Here is a 13,301-nt window from a genome sequence, read left to right as displayed (position 1 = left end):
GGCAGCATGAAAACATCTTTATTGATTATGGTTACTTGATCCCTTGGTTAAATTAAGATGGTGCCTCCCAGGTTTCTCCATGATAAAGTTACAAATTTTCCCTTCATAGTTATTAACTATCTTAGGGAGACATATCAAAAGCACACAATTATATTAGTTCTCCTCAAACTTTCACCTGTAATATTAGTACTCATTGAGGATCACAATTATTACTGTAGTGTTTGCCTAATAGTGACTTCATATTTTTCTCTTTCCTTCTACATTTATTAACCAGAATTCTTCAGTAAGAAAGAGTTATGCCTCATCCCCTATTTACTTATTTATATTAGAATGGACTACTGGATATTTATTTTATTTTATGGGTTAAAATCTAATATCATTATTTATTTTGTTGCCCAAAGATTCCACCTTAGCCCATTAGGACCTCTTTCATGTTGTTTCTTTTGACCAGTCCCCATATTCTGAGCAATTCCTTACTTTCTGCCACGACAACATTTTTCAGGCTTATTTTGTATTTTCCCTGCCCCATTCCTGGAATCAACCAATACTCCAAGGAGCCCTGGATGTTTATATTGGAGGATGATGTTTACCAATCAAGAGCTGAGCCTTAAGTGCTGCTAGGATTTGAATATGTTCCCTAAAGTTCGTGCGCTGGAAACTTAATGTCCAACGCAACAGTGTTGGGAAGTGGGGCCTAATAAGGCCTTATTAGTTCATAGGACTCTGCTTCATAGAATGGATTAACATCCTATGGCTGGAGAATGGGTTTGTTATAAACACGAGTTCATCCTCCCCATTAGCTCCCTTTTACATATACTCTCTTGCCCTTCCGCCTTCTGCCATGGGATGACACAGTTAGGAGGCCCTCACAAGATTCCGGCCCTGAATTTTGGACTTCCCAAGAAAATAAATCTGTCTTTATAAATTACCCAGTCTCGGGTATTCTTCTATAGCATCACAAATTTACTAAGACATGTTTGCTCATTGCTACTGAGATGTCATTGCCTCTATTCTGTCTCGGAGACACAGTCAGGAATTGTAAGTATATATACTAGCAGATATACATGGGAGGCACATCTGTATTTCTGTATCTATCTTTTTTGTTTATATACATAGAAAATCATGAGTTTATACTGATTCCAATCTCATCCACAAGAAGTGTTACAAATTGGAGGAGGTTAAGGAGAAATAACAGCTAAAGGCAATGCAGGACCTTAGAGTTCTGGAACAGAAAATAGACATTAATGAAAAAAATAAAATTCAAATAAGGCCTATAATTTAGTCAATGGTATTGTACCAATGTTAACCCCTTCTTTTGATAACTGCACTATGATTATAAAAGGTAAATGTTAAGGGAAGTTTATGTTTGGGAAGGGTATGTGTGAACTCTGCTGGCTTTCCAACTTTTGTGTAAGTTTAAAATTGGTTCAAATTAGGCCATGCGTGGTGGCTCACGCCTGTAATCCCAGCACTTTGGGACGCCAAGACGGGAGGATCACCAGGTCAGGAGATTGACACCATCCTGGCTAACACGGTGAAACACCGTCTCTACTAAAAATCCAAAAAATTAGCCAGGTGTGGTGGTGGGTGCCTGTAGTCTCAGCTACTCGGGAGGCTGAGGTAGGAGAATGGCATGAACTGGGAGGCGGAGCTTGCAGTGAGCCAAGATTGCACCACTGCACTCCAGCCTGGGTGACAGAGCGAGACTCCGTCTCAAAAAAAAAAAAAAAAAAAAAAGAAAAAAGAAAAAAAAATTTGGTTCAAATTAAAAGGTTTTTAAAATGTCATTAAAAATATGTTTAACCTAATATTTCCGAACTCCCTTGAATATGTGATTTTATTTTTCAGGAAAAGTATTAACGTCCACCCAAAAACATTAATTTTGCCTTGGAACACAAATTTGGCAGCCATATGAAATTACAGAATCACTTTTTATACAGCATACACACAAATTAATTACATTGCGTTTTGGCTTAATGTGTTTCCACTGTGGCTGTAGATTTTGCAAAATTATTAAGCAGTCTCTGTTGAAATAGTTACTTGAGGAATCCTAAAATTCCCTTAAGCTTAAATGCTCATGAGAGAAAACTGAACAAAACTATCTTTCTATAATTTTAAACTTAGCAATTGAATACAGGCATAATGAAATCTTGAAAGCTAAGAAAAAAATGTAAATCAGGTATTCTGTTTTTCTTTTCTATTTTTAAAGACACCAATTACTTTGAACACAACAGATAAACTTGACAGCTAATGTTTATAAGAATTTTCATTTCACAAGGAGCATTGTGGCAATATCTAGATCTGCTGTTTGAACTTGTTTGTGAAAATAACATACTTTCCCCGTAAGTTAATGAAGAACTTCCTATGAAATAACCCTCTGAGGAGCATATTTACAATACTGCAACTTTTTAAAAATAATTCTGCAGCAATGTAAAAGCAAATTAGCTTCCCCTTACTTTTAATGTATTTATAAAATATAGCATTGGAATTCTTAAATATTTTCATCCATTCAAAGTACTTCAAATATACATTCGTATCATATACCAACTGATTAGTATTTGAAACCTTCTCTTTCTTTGGTCTCATAAATCAAAATAACGTTATTTCAAAATATCCTTGTCATAATATGTTGTCAGTATTTTAATAGCAACTATTATTTGCTTAAACTTATAGAAGTTAACGATGATTTTCTCTGATATCTATATTTTTAATATTTATGTCTTCTGCTTTATTTTCAAATGCATTTTTCTTATTTAAGGCCTCTTCAATTCTTTATATAGTTCATTTCCTCCACATACACTTTCAAATGGTCACTAAAAACATACACCTTTTAAGCAGACAAAAGAATGTTATACTTCCTGTAACTCATGGTGGCTTTCTTCTATAAAAATCTATGACTGAATAATGTATCACTTGAAAATAAAAAGGTTCAATATTATAGGTATTTAAATCACTTTTTTCTCAAAATACATTTAATTCTAATTTCCATAATATTTAAGACAGTGAATCAAAAGATTGGTCATGGTTAAAAGCACGCCATTGCTGTTCTTACACTCTAATATCTACTCTTGTTCATTAATGTCATTGTTCAAAAAAAACTACATAAAATTATGAACATTTATTCTCTTATAGTCATGGAACTGTGATGTTTTGGTATAGGCCTAGGAATATTCTGATTTAGATATAAAATACAAACATGCAAGGTGTGGGACTTTTTTTCTACTCCATCACAAATACAGCATGTCTTTCTGGGTATCCTGTTTTGTCTTCTCCTGTCTCTCTCAAACTGCCAATATTGATACCAAATTAAAAGACTGACTTTTACTTTTATAGATTCTGACTGATAATTAACAAAGCCAATGAGACAACTAAAGACCAATTGCTATGGCTGGGCGTGGCTACATAATTTTCAAAGTAATCCTGTGAGTTGACTTCATCCAATTTCAAGGCTTTAAACGGTGTTTATATGCTCATGATAGCCAAATTTGTATGTTCATCAACATTCTTATAATGGCCTAGGAGATGTTACATGACCTGACCCATGCTTTATTTTCAGATCTCAACTTTTACTACCTTTCTCTTCCTTCACTCTGCTCTATTTATGCATATCTTCTTTATTGTCTTATTTATTTATTTATTCATTTTTGAGACAGAGTTTTGCTCTTGTTGCCCAGGCTGGAGTCCAATGGGGCCATCTCGGCTCTCTACAAACTCTGCCTCCCGAGTTCAAGTGATTCTCCTGCCTCAGTCTCCTGATTAGCTGGGATTACAGGCATGCACCACCATGCCTGGCTAATCTTGTATTTTTAGTGGAGATGGGGTTTTTCCATGTTGATCAGGCTGGTCTCAAACTCCCGAAACCACGTGATCTGCCTGCTTTGGCCTCCCAAAGTGTTGGAATTACAGGCGTGAGCCACCACGCCCGGCTTATGCTTGTCTTCTTACTGTTCCTCAAGTCATCAGATGTGCTTGCATCTCAGAGTCACTGCTTTTCCTTTTGCCTGGAAAACTCTTATCTCAGATATGTGCATAGTTATTACTTTAATTTGCTCAGGTCATTGATTAAATATCAACTCCTTGATGAAGTCATATAATGACTGTATCATTTAAATTGAACCCATTGCTACATCCTTGTGCTCTTCATTGCCCTTCCCTACTTAATCTTTCTCCATAGCACTATTTCTGGCAGAAATATTTATATTTTACTTGTTTATTATTGTTTGTTTTGTCTCTCCGATTGGAATAAAAGCTCCCCAAGAGCAGAGATTTTTTCCGTTGGTTTTTAAAGAACACCTGAAATCGTTCTGTCACACAGTAAATATTCAATGACTAATTACTAAATAAGTGAATAAGTAAATGGATTAGATAACAATTATCTCAACTTTCCATATAATATGACTGAAAATTAAATGGAGCAGGTTGGTTCAATGTTAATTGGGTTTGGCAGTTAATGAGTCAACCATTTCTGTCTGCCAAAACCAGTGTTCTTTCCTCTACGCCACATTTCCTTCCTGAGGCTACAGTATGCCTACTACAAAACAGAAAGAATTTTGTTTGTGATTAGGATTTCTGATTCCTGAAGAGTATAATTTTAGCTGCAGTTTTAATGAGATAAATTTATGTATAACACATTTTATAATAATAATAATATGACTGGTTTTGGTTTTTGACAGGAAACATTAAAATTCAGGTAAATATCTATAAAAAAAATCATGTAGTAACTGTACCATGGGTATACATAATGTTTATTTCAGTAGAATGATTGCGTCACCAGATTTGAGCTCTCTCTTTAATGACTGTCAATGACCTTCGTGGCACTTCACATGTAAAACTTAGGTGATCTCAGTTGTTTGTATGATTCAATATATCCCCTTCTAAGAGCTTCTGATTTACCATTTCATTCCTATGATATTTAACCTAACAATTTTTAAAAAATAACATCCAATTCTAAATAAATGTATGTATGTATTTGTATGTAAATACATGTGTAGATGTATATAGATTTTATAATTTATAACTATTTACATAGCTAACAGATACAACTAGAATCAAGCCCACATTTGAATATGTGAAATATACTTATATTCTTTAAGCAAAATAAGAAAACATAGTTTCTTTGCCATGCATAATTTTTAATGATAATCACAAATCTGTGACAAAATGACAGAAACTGTATTGACTACTCCAAAATGTTTTATAAACCACTCTCCTCTTGCCTTTCTCTATTAAAAAGCTATAAATCTAAAATACTTAATGTTTCAGGATGCTGGAGATATGTCTGGAAACATGTGACAGGGCTCAGACCAATTATATGTTAAAAGACAATGAGTGGGACTCATGGAAAGCCTTCAATATAGCCTCAGCTGGCAGTAATCTGCCCCTTTGTCATTCTTCCATCTTCCTACCTAGAAGACTAGCCTGAAGCAGAGAATGCATTTTATGATTACAATAAGAGAACCCTGAAGGGTAAAGACTATAGGGTAAAGATGTTGGAATAAGAAAATAGAACAAAGTGCTCTGATGACGTCATTGAGTCAGATAGCCTGCTCTGGATGCTGAACCCATAGTTTTTAAGGTGTAAACTAAACACCACTCCTACTTTCAGTGAGATATTACATCACGTGGGGCAGAACACATTTTTAACTAATGCAGTATTCCTTATTGTACAGAAATAAAATTAGTGTAAATTACCGTTTGCCTCCCCCATTACTTCCTAAGGAATAAATGATTTTCCCTTTATCAGGAAGAAACATTCCAGTCTCTGGAGCCCATCCTTTACTCCCTCATTGCGTTTTCAATCTCTTTTTCTTTAGTGGTACTTAAAATTTAAACATTAAAAGCAAACAAAAATAGAGAAATACTTGTGTACATAGAAAAAGCTTTCCTTAACATTTCTGTGCAATAGGGCTTTCATTATTTTTCTTTCTTCGATTAACGAGCAAACCTAATGAAGTACCAATCTCCAACCACACTTCATTTCTTATCATCCCTTAATTTGTTCATACTTTCGCACAATAAGAAAATCCCCATTGTCGAAATTGTTTTTTCACAAGTCCTCAGAGAACAGCCTCCAAAAAGCTTGCTCAGTCTTAATCTGGAATCATCTATATTATTAACAATCCAGTTCCTTTTAGAAATCCTATCTCAGTTTTATTTTATTATGCTATACTATGATTGCTTTCCTTTTCTTCACTCTATTTCCTAGAAATAATAAATTCCTAGAAAATAGTCTCAAGTTGTCATTTCTCCCAAATCCCTACTACTTCCTCCTTCACCTTTGTGAGCCTGACTGGCATGATCCACCGCCTCAGGAACCGAGTGTGCAGCAATGTCTACCACATTATGTCTTCATTAGAAAGCAAATACATCCAATAACAAACCACTTTCCTTTCTGCCAACTATGTACTTCATTATTTTCTACTGTCCAGTGTCAATAAGTGAGGAGATTTTCTTTTTTTCCCCCTCTCTCTTTTCTACACTCATATCTAATCAGTGGCAAACTTCTGTAAATTCTAACTAAGCAGTATTTTTCTTATCAATTCTCTCTTTTTCTTACCCCTCGATTTTTACTGAGGTGAAAAAGATTACCTCGTGGATGGGACTAATTAAATATTCTCGTGAAAGCAAATTGAAAGAGAAAGAAAATGAATTGCTAAATTTTTAAAATTCTGGTAAAGATGAAATGTCATTAGGATGGGCCAGTTGAATGTTAACAAACTGGACTGATAATCCAGCATCTCCTTGTGGAAATCATTATGGTCCATGTTCAAAGGTGATTTTTTTCTAAAGAACAAATTTATGTTCATTGAGAATAAACTTATTTTTGACAAGATTGCCAAATAAATCAAAATGCTAATTTAATCAACAACAAGACACGCCACTGCCACGAGCACTGAACACACAAATGTAAATAAAGTGAACACAGGTGTGAAAAATGAGGAAAAAATTGAGAAGCATTAAAATACAGAATGAACTCTCTAAAAATATAAAGAACACAGTTATCTGAAGTAATATAAGTTATTTTATGACTGACAGGTCAGCTAGAACTGAAATTAACATAATAAAAAATATAAAAAGAAAATGATATATCATAAGAGTTTTAATCAGCCTTGGGAACTGTATTAGAGTACTGCCTAAGTTGCTGGAGAGACCACTTCATACCCACTAGGATGGTTATGGTTAAAAAAAAAAAAAAGCGGATAATTACGAATATTGCTGATGATGTAAATAAAGTAGCATCCTGATATATTGATGATGATAATCGAAGTGCCGTTGGAAAAATATTCTGACAGTTCCTAAAGAAGCTAAACAGAGTGACCATATGACCCAGCAATTCTACTCCTAGATATAGACCAGGAAAATGAAAGCCTATGTCACACAAAAGCCTTTTCACAAATGTTAATAACAGCATTGTGAAAATGTTAGAAGCAACCCAAATGCCCTCCAACTGATGAGTGGAAAAATAGTGATATATCCATGCAAAGGAATATTATTCAGTTGTAAAAAGGAATACAGTGCTGATGCATATTACAATATGAATAAACCTTGAAAAACATTATGTACAATATTCAACAGTTGGGTGACCAGCACACTAGAAGCCCAGTCTCTACCATTAGGCAATGTACCCAAGAACCAACATGCACACATATCCCCTGAATCTAAAGCAAAACCAAATTATTTAACATTATTTATGTTCATTTCTTTACTGTATTGCAAAATATACTAAAATGATTTCAGCTGAGCATGATGGCTCAGGTCTGTAATCCTAGCACTTTGGAAGGCCAAGGTAGATGGATCACTTGAGTCCAGGAGTATGAAACTAGGCTGGGCAACATGGCAAAACCCTGTCCCTAAAAAAAAAAAAAAAAAAAAACCTGTGCATGATAGTGCATGACTATAGTCCTAGCTACCGTGGAGGTTGCAGTAAATCTATAAAAACAGAAGTAGATTGTGGTTGCCTAAGGCTGCAAGAATTAGCGGGGAGAAATGCAGGGTGATGATAAAGGGTAGATAATTTCTTTATAGGGTTCTGAAATCATTTAGTGGTGACGGTTGGATAATTCTATGAATATACTTTTAACATACTGAACTGTATACTTTAAATGAGTGAATTGTATAGTATGTAAGCTTTATTTCAGTAAATCTGCTATAAAAAGTTATTATGGTGGATGATAACATTTACTGTGACACAGTTGTGAAATAATTTTGCAAGTCACTCTTATTTAAAGGAAATCCTTAATTATATAACAATGTTTTCAACAACATTGCTTTCTTTTTTAATAAGGTAAAATTCATTAGAGTACATTGGGAAAAGTCTTATTCTAAGGATCACTAAAATCCTTTTTTAACTTACGTGAAGTATAATTCTTTTTCACCAGGCAATACTGTTTGTCAATAAATAATATTTACTAGGAGATGCACAAGGCAATTTAACTTCAGTCATGAGTCATGAGCTGTGTTATATAGTGTTTATGGAACTTATTTTATCATTCAAGTATACAACAATGCAGTTGCCTAAATAGTCATCATTATAGTTGTATGAATCTGTACAAAGATATTAAAGATATTACAGAAAAATAATGAAGACACTTGATGAGTTCTATGAATGTTCACTTAATTGGTGTTAAAATAATTTTTAGTACTTTATTTAATTGCATCCAAATGACAAATCCTTTCTGCAAAGAAAATAAATGTCATTCCTAATCCTGTTACATTGCACAGATTAAAGGCTTGTTAGTGTACAGAATAAAAATATTCGTATTCACAACTTTGAGAAAATGGCTCCTAAGAAAATCTTACCATCCCAATTAGGTAATTAGAAGTAAGACAGTAAAATCTAATTTAGAATACCACTGAGCATTTACTACTTTTAAATTAACAACTTATCCATCTATAAATAAATCTCAAGAAAGAATTTTCCTTTTTCTGGATTTATTTGATTTGACACTTAAACAATTATCAATTAACTTACTTAATATTTAATATGAGTAATCATAACCACTAGTATAAGTGGAATTTACTTAGAAAATCAACATTTTGTCTGAAATATAAGATTAGAAATATGACAAGGTATGAAATGAAGTACATTTGTCTCTTTAAGAGCAATGACTATGTTCACTAGTTATATTTTCTTTGATCATCTTAGTCAAAAACAACTTCTGTGTTTCATAAAACTCTATCAAAATAAAGAAGAACAGAAAAGGTTCTAATGGTATAACTTTCTCCAACCTTGAAATGCATATAAAAAGTGATTTATACTGCATTAGCTAATTTTATACAACTATTTTGTTATTATTCTATTATAAAATTGCCATTTTGACATCAATTGTGTACATTAAGCTTTCAGGTAAAACTTACCTCAGGAACAGAAAAATTTGACTTTAAGTTCTTATACTAATAACCGTCAGAATCCTTTAATTAAATGTTTCATTTGCTGCATAAGTATTCATCTTTAAGATAAAAATCATGTCCTAATCCTAGGCCTAACAAATGATGCAGGCACTTAGAATTTATTAATAAATTGCAACAAACTATCTCAAGACTACTGAGAAAAGACAGCAAACCACTGTCAATTTTCTATGTCTTGGATTCCTTAATATGTCTGTATTCATCTATCAGATAAAGATAACTCACACAAATTCAAATATAGGTACATATCTAGCTGTATACGTTGGCCTTCTATATTTCTAAATCACATAACTGCTCTTATTGTTTTTTATATAATTTAAAAGGTTATCTTAAAGAAAAAATATACTTACTGCCCTCTAGAGGTATGAACCAGTAGTGTAATAAGTGTAGATGTTGCTGGGCATATACAGTTTAAAGCTAACATGGCGTATTTAAACTCTTCTTCACAAACAACATGATCTGTTTGAAATAAAATAGGTAAATTAGAATAATTTACCTTTGGAGAGTAATAAAGTATAGAAAATAAAACAAAATGAATAAAATGGCAAAAGTCTCAATATAAACATACTTATTTTAGAGATGTTTTTACAAGTGCAATTTTATTCCCAGGAAATATATCTCCTCAGAGAGAGCACTGGAGTATGAGTTAAGTGACTGGCGTGGGGGTCACTCCTGTCTCAACAAATTTAGCAACCTTTGCTAAGATGCTTAACCCTGTCTTAACAAAATTGGCAACTTTTGGTAAAATGCTTAATCTTCCTATGCCTAGCAGGTGGGTTTGAGGTGTGTTCTAAAATATATCAAATACTTTATAAAGTCTCCTTTTGTTCTGATCATTCTATGGTATAAAACACAACAGTACTGATTTAGAAGAGTATTGATATATCAAATTCATAATAACACAGCATAAATTTTAGAAAATAATTATTTAAAGATTTAGCAGATAATATGTGCCTAGTATAGAAGAAATAGATTTGATACTATGAAAATAACAGTAATATCAAGCAATAGAATTCGTTAAAATAAATTGAACTTGAAATTGTACTTTAACTCCAAATACCTAAAAGTCATACACTCAAAAGATGATAGGGTCCAGCCAGAAAACATAATAAATGGCTGCTGAAATTCAATCACATAAAAATAATAGTGTTAGAAATGAGAGCACATGAGAAGGTGCAGGCCACATCTAAAGAGAATGACGCTACTCAGGCCAAGCATTGTTATGCAGGAAAGAGGGTCCAGAGGCCAGATATTCTATTTTCTACAGAAGTTGGGTTTTTAAAAAGTGAGTAAATAGTGTTTATTTTGGAAAAAACAAAAATCTGCTTTCCCAAATAAACAAGTAGAGCTGGTATTAAAAATAAAGAGAAGGTTTAAAGTTCTAAGAAAATAAATATTCTCAGGCAGAAAAATAGCAGTTTTAACAAAATTAAGAAATAGAAGATCAAATTTTTCAGTGAGCCAGATCTATAAAATGAACCCATTAACACCATACAATTTATGAAGAAAGATGAAAAGGTGACGAGGGAAATGGTTTAGCACATGCACTGGACAAACACTGACCTTAGTTCTGTCCTATCTTTATAATATGATTTAGTACATGAGAAAGCATACTACTTTTTTATTTTGTTTTCATTTTTTATTGTTTCTCTTTCACATTTTATGGAAGAAAATACATACTATGAATATATGTCAGGATTTACTCTAAAAATATCAAGTTTCTACTAATAATCTCTCTCTCCACACCCACTTGTCAATATATTATAATTAACTTAAAATGTTTTTAAAATACATAACCAGATTATTTATTGCTTTGCCGGAAAGAATCTGCAAGCAGATTCTAGATACAATTTTGAATGCAGAGAAGTGTACATAAAATTTGCAAAAGAACAGTGTCTTTAAACTATCATTTCAATATTATCTCAAAATAATTTTCAGTGTGCATGCCCAATGTGTGAAAACAGAGCGACAAAACTGCTAAACCCGGAATGTTATTACTGTAGAATCATATGATATCAATACATAGAGGACCCATAAATTTCAATTCAAAAATTAAAACAGATGATCTGAGAAAAAATATGTACATTTATTATGACACAGAATTTTTAAAATTTCAAACTGTAACAGAAAATTTGGAAGGTATGATTACCATATATGCAATGTAGCATATGCAGTTATTAACTTTTCCTTACTACAGTGCACAAACCCTATTTCTTTCAGTAGGGAAATGTGAGAAAACGTGATGGATGTGTGATACTTTGAAAATATCTCATTGTATTTTCCTTCAATAGTTGAAAAAGCAAAAAAAAAAAAAAAAAAAATGGTCTCCTCCCTTTTCTTCAATAAATGTGTGCATCTGAGTTTGGAGGACAATGGCTGTAGGAATATTTTGATGCACTGGCTAACGTTTCAAAAAATGTACTAATCAGAGAAAATTAGAAGGAAGCAAAAGACTCCTAAATTTCAGGTAGTCATTTTTGTGTTTGCATATGTCTTTTTTCTACATTTGGTAAAAGTTTTACAGTGTCCATCAGCCCTTTCAACAAAAAATATATGTAGTACCATCAATGGTGGTAATTTTACACATAAACACAAAGTATGTGTGCACTGTTCCATTGTACGCTGAATTATCTAGGGATGCACCGCGGTGTAAATTAAGAGAAAATTTACTTTATTACATTTAGCATTGTATGTGACTCATTAATAAAAATTAATATATGTTACATATCAGTCAAAAGCTAGCACCTTGTCATTGGTAAAAGTGTCTTTTTTTCCCAATATCTTCTTGTGTATTCATGCCTGAGTGTTTACATATTTAAAAAACATGCTTTTTATTATTATTTCCATTTTTTCTTTCATATTAGATTTAGAATATTATACTAATTTTTTATACTTTATGTGTATAGATAGTTATACTTACTCTGAATTTCACTTCAAAATAGTGTAGGAAGTGTTGCAAAATATTTATTATAAAAAGAGAGTATTGGATCAGAGAAAATAATCATTTTTTAGATAAATGAGTTAATATATAATTATCATGAAAGCCTTTGTTAGACAAAATGTAAATTCAGTATTCTTTTCATTAAAAAAGCTATTTAATTTCTATGAATGGAAAATACAAGGAAAAAGATATGATAGACTATTCAACTGGATAAAAATATTTGCATGTATCACAGAGGGTTAAAATTCAATCTGCAAAATAGAACTGCTTGTATATCTAGACTTGTCCTCTCAGGTCCAAATCCATCCTTCCTCTTGGGACATTTTTTAGAACTAACCACTAATCCTTAGCCTGAATTAAAATACTGAAAATATTCCTTCATACTAATTGCCCCTCATTTCCCAATACATTATAACAGCTAAAGTTTATGGATTATATAATCAAATTCCCCTCTCTCTCTTTTTTCCCCATTGTCATTCTCACTACTTACTACGGGTTTCTAATACATCCATAATTCTTATGACTGAGATATCAAATTTCAGATTTTAGAAAGGCAATGTGTTTCATCTACCAGACACTATATAACATATCCAAGGAACAACCTATTCCTAAAAATATAATTGTTTCTACAGCTAAATGTGTGAATATTCATACTAAGTAGAAAAAATAAAGGGTTAAATAGCTTCATGGCAGTTCAGTGCAGGAACTACCACCAAATAATTTCAGATAATTTCATGTTTTATCACCAAGAATACAGAAAATATTTTCATGTTTCAGAGATTCCTTGTTTTGGAACTACAGGTAAGGAATTGGGAACTGTTATTCAAACTCTGGTGTTCTTTCCTCTAGGCTAACAACTTCCTAATTGGTTTTCATGTTTTCCAGCTCTTCAGCATTCTACCTTGTAAGATTTGATTATGTAAATTGGGTTACTCTTGACACATCCAACTAA

The 13,301-nt window shown here is 32.6% G+C and overlaps 1 protein-coding gene across 5 annotated transcripts in view; it reads right to left on the bottom strand.

Moving 5' to 3' along the window:
- KCNT2 (potassium sodium-activated channel subfamily T member 2) overlaps positions 1 to 13,301 on the bottom strand; it is a 411,763-nt gene that overhangs the window by 160,526 nt on the left and 237,936 nt on the right. For all 5 annotated transcript variants that reach the window (XM_009191034.4, XM_009191039.4, XM_009191043.4 and 2 more), the window contains exon 14: positions 9,759 to 9,867. In XM_009191034.4, the coding sequence (XP_009189298.2) occupies positions 9,759 to 9,867 (109 nt within the window). The remainder of the gene's footprint in view (positions 1 to 9,758; positions 9,868 to 13,301) is intronic.

This window comes from Papio anubis, chromosome 1 (genome assembly GCF_008728515.1).
Source record: "Papio anubis isolate 15944 chromosome 1, Panubis1.0, whole genome shotgun sequence".
NCBI lineage: Eukaryota > Metazoa > Chordata > Mammalia > Primates > Cercopithecidae > Papio > Papio anubis.
The sequence above is the reverse complement of the archived record's forward strand: the minus strand, read 5'-3'. Positions and strand labels throughout refer to the sequence as shown.